Source organism: Sclerotinia sclerotiorum, genomic scaffold, assembly GCF_000146945.2.
Source record: "Sclerotinia sclerotiorum 1980 UF-70 scaffold_34 genomic scaffold, whole genome shotgun sequence".
NCBI lineage: Eukaryota > Fungi > Ascomycota > Leotiomycetes > Helotiales > Sclerotiniaceae > Sclerotinia > Sclerotinia sclerotiorum.
Window position 1 is genome coordinate 94,556 of NW_001820802.1, and position 15,937 is coordinate 110,492.

Below are 15,937 nucleotides of genomic sequence, written 5' to 3' on the forward strand. Positions count from 1 at the left end.
TATCTGGAAGTTTTCGCCCCCTGTTCCTTTCAAGATCCCCCCCTCGTCCTCAAATATCTCACACAGCCACTCACTGGTAGCGACGCTTCAGCGTAACTTTCGCTGAGCACTGTACTCTTGGTGGTTATTTTGGGCTTTCTTCAAGGGGTATTTAATGGTATTCTTAAAAGCTAAAAGAAGAAGATCACCGGCGCAAGACAGCCACTCTCACCATTTTTCCAACCTCCATCACAGGCCTGTTTAGCTTGGTTTCGACAAGGCTCGTCAAGACCCCATCAAAATCGACCCATATCAAAATCGCCCATCCCAGGTTTCAAATTTCAATTTTACAGGGACTCGGCAAACCTATTGCATCAGTGCATTCGCATCAGTCATTACATGGTAATCAGACGACGAATAGGAAACGCCATTTCTTCTTTTGCTTTCTTGGTGTGTAATTTCGCAAAAGCACGTACAGTAGCAGCGAGTAGCAAGCAACAAGCAGTAGCTTGCAGCGAAGAAAGGCGACTTTCAGAAAGCAGGAAAATAGCAGGACCAAGACAAGACAAGGGAAGAGTAGGGAAGGGGAAGCAATAGCAAAGCAAAGAAAATAAAAGAAAAAGATTTCCGGGGTTGAATTATTTTGCAAAGATAATAATTTCTTTGGCTCTAACTTTAGCTTTTAGCTTTGGCTTTGGGGGTTAGCCTTTTAGCTGTTTAGCTGTTTAGCTTTTTAGGCTTTTAGCTGTTTAGCTGTTTAGCTATTTAGCTCTTGGTTTTTGGCTTTTTATCTTTTGTCTCTTGGCTTCTGACTTTTGGCTTTTGGCTTTTGGCTTCGGCTCCAATTTCTTCCTTTCCATTTGATTTTTTGGCTTGAGATCCAAATCCCAAACCAAATCATTTTATCGCCTATACATTTTATCGTCTACCGTACTGGATATTCCGTCTGCCACTCTTTACACTCGCACCAACTACTATATCAACATCAACATCAACTAATATCATCCATCCTCCACCCATCCATCCATCCATCCATTTTCCGCTAAGAAAAAGCCTCCCATCAACAACTCCTTCGTTCAACCCCATCTTCCGGGACGAAACGACGGTGATAAACCGTTGTTTGGTTTTGTTTTGTCTTGTCTTTATATTAGACAATCTCCATCATAAGAGGATTCTATCTCTGCTCACGACTTCCATCCTTTCGAGTACTCTTTTTCCCCTCCCCCACCCCGAATCGGCATTATCGTTTGACAGGATCCTTCCCATTCATTTATATCCGGCTTGACGTCGAAGCTTTTTATTAAGAGAAGCAAAGGATTATCGTGGAACGTAGATTGAAGAGTGTGAGGCTGCAAATGAACGATAGTAAGTAAGCCAACCATTAATCCTTTTCTTTTTTCTTTCTGCTACGCATCTCTCTGTTCTTCAACCAAAACTATAACGTCCCTGCTTCCCTTCCATTTCAGCTTTCAGCTCAATGATTTTCTGGAATATTTCTTGGGCACGAAAGCAAATTGAATTTTCTTGTGTCCTCCACAAAAACCATTCTCTCGTCTCTTTTTTTAAATATATCTTCAAAAAAACATTTATTGAAAAAAGGGGTCGAAGTCAGAGAATAATTTCGATGAGTTCGTCTCTTATTGATTTTGGGGGGTGTCGTTGATAATTTTCGCGAAATGGTTGGTGTAGTAATTCTCCATTCCTCCAATTGGTCTTCTCTATCATATCATCATATCACCATATCATCATATCATCATACCAATTCACCACCATACCTCATACATCCCTCATACACCATGCCTCATACCTTACACTTTACACTTTTACGCCTTGCACCTCATATATCACATCTCACACCTGAAAAAGAACAGGACACAGAGCAATACAGTGTAATGCCGGGCCCTGACAGTGAATTGGTCAAACGGAACGTTCCATGGAAAGAAAATTTCCGGGTGCGACGTTCAATATCATCATACACATACGCACATACATACACACACACACACACACACACACACACACACACACACACACACACACCCCACAATTCATCCTTCCCCTCCCTTCCCTCCCAATTCACCCTCCAATTCACTCTCTCAATTGAATGTTGAGATTTTGGAAGAGGCGCACAAAGTAGCCTAATCCTAAAAACGTTATACATCCCACCCCTTAATATCCAATCTGCATTTTGCCAGAAATTCCTCCCCCTCCCCTCCCCCAGAAAAAGTACTTCATTAATCACATCTTTACGGCATAATTCACTATCTACCCAATCGTCGTCCTTGAAATCTTCATTTCTGTTCTGACTTCTGATTCCTGCTTCGCTTCTTACGTTTATGCTTCTTATCCATGAAGATTTCAATAACCTATCTTAATATCTTAAATCTCTTCGGATATTTTTTCCATCATCCGATACTAACCATTTCACCCAATAGTCCTTACACCTCAAAAAATAACACTCGATCACTTCATGTGCTCTCAATCTGGTAATATCCAAGACCTAGCCGCTTATTCAGGGCATTCGTCTTCGTGTATTGTCGGATCCGAACCAGAGCCTGACAGCTCTTCAAGACAGGAATTTGTTCACCCTCCGCAACCACCCTCTGATATGGGGATGCGATATTTGATTGCAGCGCCAGATGAAGTACGGTAAGTCTAACCCCGCCCCCCAAACTTTGTTGTCATTTCTTTTCTCCCGATGTACCCCCCGTCAACCTTGCATTTAGGCACATACGCTACTCCTTGAGGTGTCTCTGATTATCGTTCGTTTCAAAATAATGCATGCATCTACCGCTTGTGCGATCAGCGCTAAAGCTGGTGTGGTGAACATGCCACGACTCATATCTCGTCATGGTTCTTCTCCAGTGGTTGCACAGCTTAAGCCTCAAATCAAGCCAAAACCACCTTTGCTTCCGCAATGGTTCGCATCACGCGAGTAGTCCCCGCTATTTTGTACCACTGACGGTTGTGCTGGCTGTCATACATATGCAGTCCAACTGGGCATCATTACCGCCGTGAAGAATTTTAGCCCATAGACCGTGTCCCCTCAGAACCTTATTTTTACTTGGTCTCACAACCATGCAGACCCGTGGCTGATTGATAGCTCAGATACAGTTCCGATCCCGGTACCTCTCATAGCCCTGTGTTTTCGATAGAACCCACGATTCCAAGCTCAATCCCGTCCAATATCCCATTCCCCCCATACGCGCATGCCTATCAGTCACCGCTGAACGGTCCCACGTACTCAGGTGGGAGCAACTCGTACTTTTCTCCGAGCTCATCCTTTATTCTCTATGCCCGATATTAAGCCCCGCTTGAACTCTATGTACGTACCTTTCCACCCCCCTTTTAAGTACTTCGATACACCATCATTTTCTGTGCACAGATAATAATGATCTATCCGCACAGTCACTCCTCCCCTGGAATGGCACCACCCTCACGCTCACCAGCCTTACCACACCCACAATCACCAATAAGCGCACGAGATTTATACTCAGGTGCAACACCGCATTTACGTCGAACGGACGGAATTTCCAGATCTCCGTCAACTTCTGGCACCGTAAGAGGCGTGCCGTTATCACCATCTACCAGCGGCTTCGCAAGTCCAACGAATATGGAGGGTTCTCAGCTTGGAGGGCAACTCACCCCTCCTCTTAATCCAACAGAAGTCATACATACCTTGCAGGCGGCTGACGGACAGATTATTAACCCGGAAATCTTTGCAAAAATCGACAAGGGATTTTTCATGGCCGAGAACGACTGGACTTGCTACAGAAGAAATTACTTTTCATTGAGTTGCTCATTCACACTTCAACCCATTGTACCAGCAGGAAGTATACATCTTTTGCTGCCTGGTGGGATGAGACCGCAGGTGCAAAATTTTGCGATGTCCATAGCTGCAGTGGTGGATACGCGCGATGGGAAATCCATAGAATTGGTCCAGCACACTCCGAAACGAGACAAAGGACCACAAGAAAAGCCACCTCGACATCAGGTTGCCCCACGGCCACATACAACACATAACATGTATGGTGGCGACAACGGAATTGGCAGCGGGCCACGTGGAATGTACGATGGATCCTTCGGCCAGTCACCAAACACCCCAGCCACCGAAGCGACTTTTGAGCGTATCCAATTCAAAAATGCGACAGCGAATAATGGAAAACGGAGAGCGGCTCAGCAATATTATCATCTATTGGTGGAACTTTTTGCAGACCTGGGAAACAACCAGAATCATCCAGATCGCTGGGTGAAAGTTGCGGTCCGCATGTCCGCACCAATGGTTGTTCGTGGTCGCTCGCCCGGCCACTACCAAAGCGAACGAAGAGGTAGCAACGCAAGCTCTGGGCCCGGAGGTGCTGGAGGTGCTGGTGGAGGCGGCTCATACACACCATCTGGCGGGTCCTCTCGCACTCCAGGCGATATTACCATGTCTGGCACTTCTTCTATGCTTCCTGGTTCTAGCAGTTACGGCTCTTACGATGGTCGATCACACCATTATCGCACTGGGCCACTTCAGATTCCCATGGAGCCCACTCTTTCCGCTGAAGAAGCAAAGAATATACAGGATGCTCCCAACTACTTGTACTACCCAGCTGGACTATGGGACGACCAGGAATCACGAAATCAATTACCTAGTCTGCCGGAATATGCGCCAGGTAAAGTTAAGCAGGAATATAATACGAGTGGTTATTCTCTACCTAGTATCAGTGGTGCGCAAGATGCTTTGGGTAGGCATTGTGGGAGGTGGGAAGGGGTTCCAGAATCGAAGGGATATTTTCCAACAATGGCACTGACGCAGGAGCTTAATATCAGCTAGCCATTAGAGGTGGAGAAATGATCGCCATTTAACTTGCGATACAATACGCGTGCAATACTAGGATGCAGCACTCGTAAAACTTATCTTGTCTTTTTTTTCCCTTATCTGACGCCGTTCATTTTAATTCACCCTTCGCGCATCATAGTCTCATCGTCACCTGCTTTGCAATGATCACCTGGAGTATAATGGACTGGCTCATAGCTCGGTTGCTTGATATGTTTACAGCAAACATTTTGATTGGCGCAAGGAATAGGAAAGGAGTGAAGGCTCAAGGGACATATTCACACATTTGATTGGGAGATACACATGGGGGAATACTACAAAATCGAACAGCACCACGTTCATGTCATCTTGACACGATATCACATGCATATATGAGGGATCAAATGGATGAGATGAATGGATGGTGAAAAACTTGCATCTATGTCTGGTCTAGGATGGAACGGGAAAAAACATATCGGATTTCGTTGATGGAGTTGGGTCTGTTCTCAGGTACTTTTTTTCTTTTGTGGGAATTCTGGTCATGGCATGATGGATGAATGGATGGGTAAATGGGTAACAAGGAACGGGACTAGCAATGGATTGGGATGGATGGGTATATGATCTTGCCAGTTGCGGATCCTGGTGTTTCTTACGTGCTTCGCTGATGGATTTCTCATCATGTTTTTATTTTATTTCTTCTTTTTCCCATACTGAGCTTGATTGGATTGAATTCGGCAAGGCTTACTGCTTGACCAGTTCTTTTACGCCAGCTCAGACTCATAAGTTCCTCTTTGCTTGCATCTGATTATTTCTTCTATCTTGACTGCGTGTTAGTTGATGTTGTTGCGTGGAGGACTTTAGTGTTGAGGAATGAAATTTGAGTTGTGGGCTGCTGTTGAATAGGCTTTTTTGTAGTTTGAGTTGTTTTTGTTGTTTTTGAGTGTGGGGATTGATGAGAAGAGTGACGGACCTGAAACGGTGGTAAATTGACAAATGGCTTGTGGGGATGAAAACTGCCAGTGCGCAGTTGTGGGATTAGGAATGTTACAGAGAGATTTGGAAGGAGAAGTGGAAAAATATGTGAAGTTAAGTTGAAGTAGGTGACGTTTTCAAATTCTAGTTTGCCATGCCAGTCAGTTAGTCGATTAGTCAGTCAATGCAGGAGGCTTTTGTTGCAATAAATACTTGCGTGATTATTAATGATACGACGTGAATGAGATGTTAGTAGTTTAACGTCGTTGATGAATTGATATAGTGAGGTTATGAACATGAATGGTAAGCCAGGCAGAATGAAAGATGTGCACTTTCCATTAGCAAGAAATCAACGATTGAAGTGTTTCATTGTTCGAAGCAGAACTAAGTAATGAGGAGCACTTGAATTCCTCAACCAAAAACAAACATCAGAACAGGTAATAGTACAATCTCAGCAACTTTCCGCAAGTGGAGATTATTGGCCCAAATCTCGAGGTATCGTTAGACACAACTCAGACGAAGTTATCCTGTTTACACAACTGAAGCCTGAATGAATTAGCACCTTCCATTCCATTGTACTATTTAAACTCCTGTTACCTCGTCCGCTTTCTTCTTTTCGTTTGGTCTTGTTACAAGCAAAACTTAACTTTTACCACCCCTTTCGAAGATTAGGCCAGTAATATAGAAATACGATGTCTTTAGGTAAGGTTTAGTTCTAGTTATGGATAGATGTTAAAAATTAAAAAATAAGGCCAACTTCATGTATATAATAAGGATAGTCATCTAGTAACTGATTTTTATCGTAGTTGATATATGCGTTGAACTTTTTTACTAACGTCTAGATGATCTTTTATGCATCATCGCTGTTGTTTTCCTTTATGTTTTTTTGTAGTAATAATACTGTCGATTTCATGGTATTTGTTAGTGTTGCGGTTAACTATCATTCCCGTCCTGGCTATTATCGGCACTGTTCTATGATCGTGATGTGCAGTTATATCCTCTTAAAGGGTATTTTCTGCAGGGTAGATGTTTTATCCAGTATTGGAATCGCCGATTAGGGTAAACTTTCTAAGTTTACGGCGCTGAATGTTCACCAGCGATGCATTTGTTTTCACTATCATCATCATCGTCATCATCGTCATCATCACTGTCATCATCATTGCATTCTCGTCCATCCTAAAGCAAAAAAACAGTAATTCATAGACACGGCATGATTAGGACACCCACCATAACCACATTAGAGATCGAAGTTTGAAAGCCTTGCCTTAATTCAGGATGATCGATCTGAAGGTTATATTTAAGAAAGAAGGGTATAGTAAAGACAGATATAAATACTAGATGCAACTGACCCATGGATGATCCAATTGCTGCGGACATAGTAATTTGTCTTAATTGGAATCCTGAAAAGGCTGAGATTTATGGTGATTTTTATTTATATTTGTGTGAACGAAGTGAATGGCTTCAATTCAATTACTACTGTAATAAAGAACTAAGCGAACGCGAAAGAGACTAGCTCTTTTAGTAAGTCTATATAAGACTTACTACTTTCAATATGTAGCTAGCTTTTTAGACAGAATACAATTAGACATACAGGACCTACATAATCCGTGGGTGCTACGTCTTCCGTATCCTTCTCGTACCAACAATATTAGTGGTTGATTCCTCCTAAGGCTTGTTTAGGCCCTAATTGAATGTTTCAGCAGGAATTTCAAACTAGTTTAATGTCTGAAACGGTCATCCTTTTGATTCAAAACCATTCAATCGCGTGATCGGTTTTCTACTTTAGACCAAAGCAAAGAAATCTCGCCATTTCGCTTTAACGGGGAGAACTCACATGCACGATACTCTAGTTTGGGAGAAATGTCGGGTCGTTGGTAGTTGGATCAGATTCTGCATGGTGATGTCCATTCATCTTGATATGGGCTTCCCCGATTTCCTTGTTCTTCACCACCAGCTTGATGCCATGTACATAAATCAATATCCATGTCTCGATCAAGCTACTTGTATCAATCCTATTATTCCTACAATCTCTTACTCCCATTCCAGCTACCACACAATTTCTCAATCAGCATTATATCGTATGGCCTTAAGTTCTCCCCGAGGGGCAGTGGGTTCTATTCGTGGATTACTGCATCCGTACCTGCAGTTTCAGCTTCAGATCCAGACCAGATGAGTTGCTTCCAATTGCTATAATATAAGATTTTCCATGCCAAAACTCACTCTACCTTGCTACAAAAATACAAAGACATGAAGAGACTTCTAACCTTGTGTCTATGCTTGTCCGCCTGAGAGTCTAGGTGACATGAAATTCTGATCTTTCATTTCCAGCTCTGTAAATGTGAAGACATTTTCAGGCATACAAAAAGGAGACTTGCCCTTGTATGCGAAACCACTCATGCATATACTGAACACTTTACTCCCTAACTTTGGCCCGAATGAACTGAAGATTGCTCTTGGTATCCTAGCAAGTGTGATCAAAGGCACACGTAAAAACAGATAATCAATCTTTGTTGTATATCTAACAGATGTATCAACCTAGTGTTTTCGCTTCTCACTCTGTTTTAACGATGTCGAACTACATTTATGAAATAGCGGATCAAGCTAACCAGCTGACCCCCCAATAATACAGAATGGAAAAATTAATATCCAGATACCAACCTAGTCTCTTTCATGATGAGTTCATCAATCACTTAAATAATTTATAACAGTGCAAAGAAGCACTTGCTGAAGACTCCTAGTGATTTAATGCTGCCTAGATGTTGATGCCGAGATTAGAAAGAACACAGCCGTAGATGGAAGTTAGCATTCACATTGGAGACCGAGTATTTTCCAGTGTTCTGTTTCCTTGATAGTGGCCGAATCTTTGGAGCCTACTGAAGGGATATTGTGCTAAATATCGTGTCAAAATGAGCGTACTTGATACTGAGCAGTCGTGGGTGTTCGTTTTTCTTTGACTGCGAAATCAGTTAAGGACAAGCTTGACAATTCTTATGGCTAATTACATCAGTACCTTGGCTGTAATTATTTTAAAAGCTAATATAGATTCGGGTGGTCCTTAAATTAGCATAGCAGTGGAATCAGGAAATAATAGAGAGCCGTGAATAAAACTTTAATATCTATATCACGCTCATTTACACACAAAGAAAGAATTAATAGATCACCAGATCTAATCGCCAGTCACCACGCCATAAATAGCTAATGGCCCATCTAAAAGCATAGGCCACACCCTAGAAACACATTTAACACCATCTTCATTCACGAAATAATAGCTTCGCCCCTCCATGAACACTAACTAACAACATATACTCAAGCAAAACAAACCCCTCTAACACCCTTTGTAAGCATTCACACTCAAAAAGTATAAAAATATTCATGAACAGAGGGGGATTCGAACCCCCGCGGGCTAAGCCCATGAGAATGCTAGTTGGTTCAATCAACTAAGCCATTAAGCTTGAGTCACACGCCATAACCACTCGGCCATCTGTCCTATCTGATTGTAGATGAAGATATTTACTTATTTATATGTATAAATCTATGAAAAAAAGTAGGGAGAATTTGCTGCACCATGTGGGGTGATGCAGGGTCGATGCGGGGCTTGGTGTTGTGTTCGGATAAGCTGCGGGGCCTTGGGGATAGTAGGTAATTCGTAATCTCTAGTTTACGAGGGTACAAGAAGCTTAAGAGACAGTGTGAAATTGTTACTTGTTATTCAGAGGATGAGATTTTATTCTTTTCGCTCATACTTCTTTGTTATATGTTATATGCAAGTATCCGAATACATTTCTTCATCTCTAATCACACACCCGAAGTTTCTAGATCCCACCATTCTTCCAAACTCTCTCAATCATTCTAAGATCTAAGATCTAAGATCTTCCATTAGTACATTCATTGGCGACGTAAACAATACTGCTTCCTTAATAATCCCTCAAAATGTCTGGATCAGTCAATTTCAAGTTTTTCATGTAACTACCCGTCTTATTCGTATATGGAAAGCTTTTCGCTCCAGCCGAGACGACGAAGGAATAACCTGCTGGGTACAGGCCAAGGCAAAGACCAAACGCGGAAGTACTGCGCTGTTCTGAACACTTGGGTGATTATTAGTCCATGTTTGAAGGTGCGAAGGGAGATATGAAAGTAAATTGGGCCACTAGACTTACCGTGCTCGTGAAATCATTATCGGCGAATGGATGAAGCATGGAAGTACAGTCTTCATTTGCGAGGAAATACCACTAGAGCCTAGACAGGCTATGGCAATGGAAGGGAAGGGAGAATCGGATTCGGAAGGCAGAAAGGCTGGTGGTTCAAAGACGCACCGTAGAATTGCTGGTGGATTATGGGCTTGCGACCATAGTGGTAGAGTCTTCCTAGTCGCCGATGAGTTAACAGATACATGAAGAACAAGGATGATCTCACAGGGTATATATAGTTATGTGCTGCAAGATATTACATATCACGATGTAACATTGCCGTCCTCATCAAAGATTTTTTTGATGATCGAGTCTTTGGTGACTTCACAATTGCGAGGCTTACGTCAAGTATGGCCAGAAGCAGGAGCTTGAGAAATCTAAATAAGAGGGATGTAACCCTGAGCACTTATATTTCTAGCCGTATGTCGTTAATCCAATCATTAGGATCATCAACCGCCAGATGAACGATGGAAGCATTAAATACCCTGAGTTTGTCTCGCTGCTTAGCGATTTTTAAAGCCTTGAGTTTTGTGACAATAATCACTGACTGCCAGCATCATAGCCAAATCCCATCTAAGAAGATGCTTTTTTTTTCCTGTAACATCCACCGAGCCTCGTGCAACATCTTAAGGAACGCATATCCGACTTTATAACCAATAAAAAGCTAATAGAGTAAGATGTAGACTTCCGGCTCGTCTACTTGATGATCGCGCGTACACGAGGATATCAGTAAACTTTGACTGTCAGCTGATGGGCTGAAAGACATCCGCTCGAAGAGCTGATTCGGTCTTCAAATCGACACCATATCAACTATGTGCTCACAAAAAAAGAAGTGCCACGTGTATATACAAACAGGTAGTTCGCATGTCACTTTAGCTCAGAACAGATGTTAAGACGTTAAAGGTAGTGATAGAAGAAATGATCGTGAAGAGGGAAACACAAATAGAACACTTAGGTAGTTCATCTCATGTTTCCGGCCCATAATCGAGATTGTTAATTGTTCACTAATATTTGATCCTTGTGGACTAGTGCTTTTGACCTTAGCCAAATACATTTTTGGGGGATTCTTTTCCTAACATCCTTGGCCTACAAGCTCAATCGAATTCACTCGATTTCCCGGTTAGAAGGGGCACTTTTTGATAGTATATCGAATCCACAGTCACGATTCAAGTGACAGATTTCAGCAAAACGAACCACGCGCGGCCGTAGAAGTGCAGTATCTAAGGATCCCCACTGGCGCGGTGCAATACAACCTAAACAGTTAAAGAGAGATAATGCTAGATCCAGCCCATTCCATGTTCTTGGACCCCGACTAAGACGAGTAAGACTGTCAAAGACCCCTCCAACTGGCTCTTGTCTACAGTTGACACTGGAGGCGAATCCTCCGACGTCTTCTGCATACTCTCTCTCACTTCTTCGGCCAAAATTCTGACCGGGAACTGTATTCCACCAAAAAGTATATTTGGCATAGGTGCAGAACCACAAGTCCACGAGAAACATACGTCTGACCTTCAGTACGGGGGAAGCATTTGAAGGGCGGACGGGATGGGGCAGGCCCGCTATAATATATTTGACGCTCAGCACCAACATTGCAAGTAGAGCTCGCAATAGAATGGTAGTGAATTTGCTCCATTCTGAGTCAAATCTTTCGGAAGCTCGGTAACCCACTTCCTCGACAACTCCTCAGGGTGTCCGAGACCGAAATGTGATTTCTTGAGATGAGCCAAGCATTTAAATATTTTGCGTACAGCCGACCATCGTACAAGTTTGAAGTTTGCTCAATCGGACACCAAAAGTTCCACCATCTTGAGAGTTCTCCTACTTTTGGTCCACATAAGCATATTGTTTGTTGATGACTTTTGGAACAATCCGGGAATTCGAAGTGATTCCTGAGTCAATTGCATGTTCCCAAGATGCAGTATCATCTACCTGTGGCAAAGCTCTTGAAAAAGGCAGTTGATGACACGGACAATTAGACAGACCATAGTGCGCCAATAGAGTTTCATGTAGAGCAGCAGCCGTCGGACGACACTTTTGATCCACAGCCAGCATATCATGGAGAAGAGATGCCGTCCAAGGATCCCCCAACTCGGTGAACCATGGCCCTATCAAATGTGCCGTAGCATGATAAATATAGGTCATTATATCGGGCTCATCTGGAATCGGCTGGCTCCTGTACTCATGAAACTCTTCGATTCGTTCACCGTTAGCTACAGTGGCCATCTCGGCAAAAACGCAACCCAGGGAGTAGATATCCGCAGGTCGACCTCTTCGGTCATCGGCGATTACCTCAGGAGCACTGTACATCTTGGTAATACCTACCAGAGGACCATCCGTTGAACTTGTAACACCGGCACTAAACTGGTGTGCGGATCCAAAATCGGTCAAGTAAATTTGATCCCCCTTGCAAATTATGTTGTTTGGCTTGATATCCTTGTGCCTTATATTCTGCGAATGGACGTATGCTAGCGCAGAAGCAAGGCAACATTGCCAGCCATTAAGCAATTTCATATCTCCCTCTGGGAAATCACTTTCGCTAACTCGATCAAGAAAATGACCTAGATCTTCATCACCAACTGGAGATATGAGAATTCCGAATTGCCGAGGAGCTTTAGTTGTTTCATAAGTACTGATGACTTTAACGATATGCTGATGGGTGAGACCCCGAAGGACGGCTACTTCTTGTTGAATAAGAGGTAATAATTTCTTCCGTGAAAAGTTAGGAAGGCGGATTATTTTTCGGGCAAGTAGAAGGCCATTTTCGTTGTCATTGAAACGTACTGCGTCAACAATTCCGAAGGAGCCATGTCCCAATTGCTTAATTGTCATGAATGGAACAAGTTTACTGCTCAGATATTCCTTGTGGGTGTATTCATAATCGATGCCCAACATGGGTGTTCTAGCAGAATGATTTATCTCATCCCCCTTGCCCCTCAGCCCCTCATTCAAATCCTCCTCAACACTGCGCATCAATTGTACTTCGATATGCTCAATTATTAGCGTGTTCCTCTCAGCCTGAGCTTTTCGTTCTCTTATTAATTTTTCTTCAAGAGGAGCTTCTCGCTTTATTCCTAATCTTTCTTCAAACGGAGCTTCTCGTTGTATTCTTAATATTTCCTCAGTCTGAGCATCTGGTTCTCTTATTAATTTGTCATTAAGCAGAGCTTCTCGTTTTATTCCTAATCTTTCTTCAAACGGAGCTTCTCGTTCTATTCTTAATTCCTCTTTAGCATGAGCTTTTCGTTGTCTTTTCACATCTGCTTCCTGAATGTCCGTTATTCTACGCTCGGTCTCCAATATTCTAAGCTGAATTTTTTCTCTCTCGGGCACATACACCTTCGCAGATGGTAGTTTGAGCGATTCAATTGCAGATCTCTGTTTTCTTGCTGATTGTTCTCCTTGAAGCCAGGTCAGGCTTTCAAGCTCAAGCCTCGCTTCGAGCGCGTGTCTCTCCTCGCGCAATCTTACCGCTATTGGAGTAGATGAATGCTCTGTAGATTCTTCGGAGACTCGACTTTGACCATCAATAAGTACATCGTGTGCGTTTGTAACATCCGGATTATTCGGGAGATTGGAAGCTTGATGAACAATAGCTCCATTCGCGCTGGGGAGCATTTTTCCACTATCAATTAGCCCCCCGAAACTAAATCTTGTTTTCCTCGCCGTAATTATTGCCGGCTCGCATATAGTTTTGCAGGCAGTGCAAGTATATCCTTCGCTTTGCACGACAACCCTTCTCAAACAATTTTGACACCTCCACCATTCTGCCTCTAATCTACATAACCCAAGCGAGTCTATTTCTTGGCCAGACAATTTAGATGATAATCCAATGTCTTCTTTATGGGAATCCTGGAGGTGGGATCTGTATTCTGCCTCTGAACCTCGGAAGTCTGAGCGAAGGAAACGAAACTTGAGACCAGATGAAGTGGCAGTGCCTATTTGTGACTGGCAAGAAGCATAGTCGCAAAGATGATAATCTTCTCCGTGAGAATGGAGATAATGATCCATCAGAGTACTTTGAGAGAGGAACCCACTTTTGTAGTATTCACATGCTCGAACATGACATGGGTAAGAAATTGTGACATCATCTGATGGCCGGCTACCTTTTGTCTGGATAACACTGTCGCTCAAATTCCCAGAAGCAGTAGAGCCTTTGGACGTCGATCCCGCACCTTCATTTTCTGCATGATTGTCAATGCTGTGTCCAATATGCCGTCTTTTTCCTTTTCCATTGCCGAAAGTCGCTGCATTTCCCTCGTCTGGCCAATCCATTATTGGCGTTAAAGAAGATTTAACACCATTCCTGTAATTGTCGTTCCTGATGAATTCTTTTGCTTCTTCAAATTGCATATGTTTGTCCAATAGCCACTTTTTAATCGTGTTAAACCTAGTTAAAAGCCCAAGATCGCTCATGAGTGAGCTGTATCCATCATGATGGGGTATGATCCCCTCCATGACAATGTTCACTGTGACCCATTTCTCTAGAGCTAAATCTGGGCGCTCGAGATTATCGAGAAACGTGTCTGCTTGCTTGATGGAGAATTCCCCTAGATGAAGCAAACCGAGAATGGAAGCACCCGAGGGGACATCAGGTTTGGCAGCTAGAAGGTCGTCCAAGTGACGATAGGGACGTTTATACGTCTTCCACAAGATTTCGTTCTGTTTGGAGGACCTCGTGGTAGCAGGCTCTGTATCTTTCCCATTATTCGCACCTTTCTCGAAAGAAGTTCCGTCACTGTCTTGCCCGGCTGACATTTTCCGTGGTGTCGTGGCTTGATGAGTGTTCAACACCTCATGTAGAACGCTAAAATTGTTTAATACTACAAAGTCCGCATCAATGGTTCGATGACCTTATCCGGCACAGTCTTTCATTCACGACGTCAATTGCGTTGAGCCGGCGGAGGGAAGATCCAAGGAAGAGAATCTGGCACGGAATCCCTAGCTGGGTACACTTCATCTCATTAAAGGCTTCCTGGACTGAGTGAACTCCTCTTTTTGAGCGCGCGTTTGCGTCAGCCCCACTGCATGGGTGCTGCAGGTGACTAAACCGCTTTTGAGACACTGCATCATGATGCTTGTACGTGGCGGCAAAGTTGAGGTGCAAAAAGAGACGGAAGGAGATGCTACACATAAGATATGGATTGCAGACATCATCAACTTGGATGTTTGAAGAATTGTATTTCACTTCAGCTGGGGTTTAGATAAATTTGACACTGTAGTCAAGTTAGGTAGCTGTGATAGTGTAGAGAAATAGATTTCAACTGCCAAGTGGTTGGTAAGATGTTGGAATAGGTAATAAATGTACCCCAATTTTGTCAATCTTGTCCCCTCCATTAAGATTATTTTACGAACGACGACAATGAGCCAATGTAGATTTGTCGATCAAATGGCTCTCTAGAGTGCTTAGATGCCTCATGCTGCTCCTCAAGTGTTTCAATTCAGATTTGACATTTAAAACTTCAAAGTCCAGAACCCAGTTCCACAGGAAAATAAAGGTCGACGGTGACATGTATGTGTTATGTATTTGATCTATCGACAAATTCTGTTGTATCTTTTAGATTTATTGTTATTGTCGGTGATCGTTTTTTGTTGTTTTTTTCCCTTATATTTGTTCCATAACCTTAGCTCTATTGAGAGTGTTGTGTGGCTGCTGTGGCTGCTGTGGATGCTGTGGATGCTGTGGCTCGTGATGGCGGGGTTGAAAGTGACATCGTCATCTGTGCACGTGCACTAGCACTAAACTCAAGACTGAGAAAACATTCAACTATCAAATGTGAAATGGAATATTTGTAAAGCCGAAAATGAGGCATTGAAAAGGGTTAGTAAGATTACCTATAGCTCGTAAGACAAGGTTATTCATCCATTGTGTGGGTAGGAGTAGGCAGAATAGAAACAACCTATCCATAGCCCAATCACCAGCATGGCAATCGTATATTTCGCATACTAGGTATGTATAAAAAGATATCCTCGATTGGGATTTGCGACCTTGGAAGGTAAA

General features: G+C 43.0%; 8 protein-coding genes and 1 non-coding gene across 9 annotated transcripts; 2 read left to right on the top strand and 7 right to left on the bottom strand.

Annotated features, from left to right (window-relative positions):
- Positions 1 to 2,924: 2,924 nt before the first annotated feature.
- On the bottom strand, positions 2,925 to 3,059 carry SS1G_14483 (predicted protein; the record flags this gene model as incomplete). Its single annotated transcript, XM_001584536.1, has 1 exon — positions 2,925 to 3,059. The coding sequence occupies one exon, from the start codon at positions 3,057 to 3,059 to the stop codon at positions 2,925 to 2,927; it is 135 nt and encodes a 44-aa protein (XP_001584586.1).
- A 328-nt stretch (positions 3,060 to 3,387) lies between these two features.
- On the bottom strand, positions 3,388 to 3,655 carry SS1G_14484 (hypothetical protein; the record flags this gene model as incomplete). The annotated part of the gene is made up of 2 exons (XM_001584537.1): positions 3,388 to 3,530; positions 3,625 to 3,655. The coding sequence occupies 2 exons, from the start codon at positions 3,653 to 3,655 to the stop codon at positions 3,388 to 3,390; spliced, it is 174 nt and encodes a 57-aa protein (XP_001584587.1).
- A 348-nt stretch (positions 3,656 to 4,003) lies between these two features.
- On the top strand, positions 4,004 to 4,798 carry SS1G_14485 (hypothetical protein; the record flags this gene model as incomplete). Its single annotated transcript, XM_001584538.1, has 1 exon — positions 4,004 to 4,798. One exon carries the CDS (start codon positions 4,004 to 4,006, stop codon positions 4,796 to 4,798), a length of 795 nt encoding a protein of 264 aa, XP_001584588.1.
- Positions 4,799 to 6,826: 2,028 nt separating this feature from the next.
- On the bottom strand, positions 6,827 to 7,129 carry SS1G_14486 (predicted protein; the record flags this gene model as incomplete). The annotated part of the gene is made up of 3 exons (XM_001584539.1): positions 6,827 to 6,928; positions 6,980 to 7,036; positions 7,088 to 7,129. 3 exons carry the CDS (start codon positions 7,127 to 7,129, stop codon positions 6,827 to 6,829), a joined length of 201 nt encoding a protein of 66 aa, XP_001584589.1.
- Positions 7,130 to 7,598: 469 nt separating this feature from the next.
- Positions 7,599 to 8,424, bottom strand: SS1G_14487 (predicted protein; the record flags this gene model as incomplete). The annotated part of the gene is made up of 3 exons (XM_001584540.1): positions 7,599 to 7,798; positions 7,893 to 7,939; positions 8,411 to 8,424. The coding sequence occupies 3 exons, from the start codon at positions 8,422 to 8,424 to the stop codon at positions 7,599 to 7,601; spliced, it is 261 nt and encodes an 86-aa protein (XP_001584590.1).
- A 701-nt stretch (positions 8,425 to 9,125) lies between these two features.
- SS1G_14674 lies at positions 9,126 to 9,239 on the bottom strand. Its single transcript has one exon. It is a non-coding gene; the product is annotated as a tRNA-Leu (tRNA).
- A 427-nt stretch (positions 9,240 to 9,666) lies between these two features.
- SS1G_14488 (predicted protein) lies at positions 9,667 to 10,144 on the bottom strand (the record flags this gene model as incomplete). Its single annotated transcript, XM_001584541.1, has 2 exons — positions 9,667 to 9,830; positions 10,066 to 10,144. The coding sequence occupies 2 exons, from the start codon at positions 10,142 to 10,144 to the stop codon at positions 9,667 to 9,669; spliced, it is 243 nt and encodes an 80-aa protein (XP_001584591.1).
- A 1,613-nt stretch (positions 10,145 to 11,757) lies between these two features.
- On the bottom strand, positions 11,758 to 14,694 carry SS1G_14489 (hypothetical protein; the record flags this gene model as incomplete). Its single annotated transcript, XM_001584542.1, has 2 exons — positions 11,758 to 13,203; positions 13,408 to 14,694. 2 exons carry the CDS (start codon positions 14,692 to 14,694, stop codon positions 11,758 to 11,760), a joined length of 2,733 nt encoding a protein of 910 aa, XP_001584592.1.
- A 316-nt stretch (positions 14,695 to 15,010) lies between these two features.
- On the top strand, positions 15,011 to 15,109 carry SS1G_14490 (predicted protein; the record flags this gene model as incomplete). The annotated part of the gene is made up of 1 exon (XM_001584543.1): positions 15,011 to 15,109. The coding sequence occupies one exon, from the start codon at positions 15,011 to 15,013 to the stop codon at positions 15,107 to 15,109; it is 99 nt and encodes a 32-aa protein (XP_001584593.1).
- Between the last annotated feature and the right edge of the window lie 828 nt (positions 15,110 to 15,937).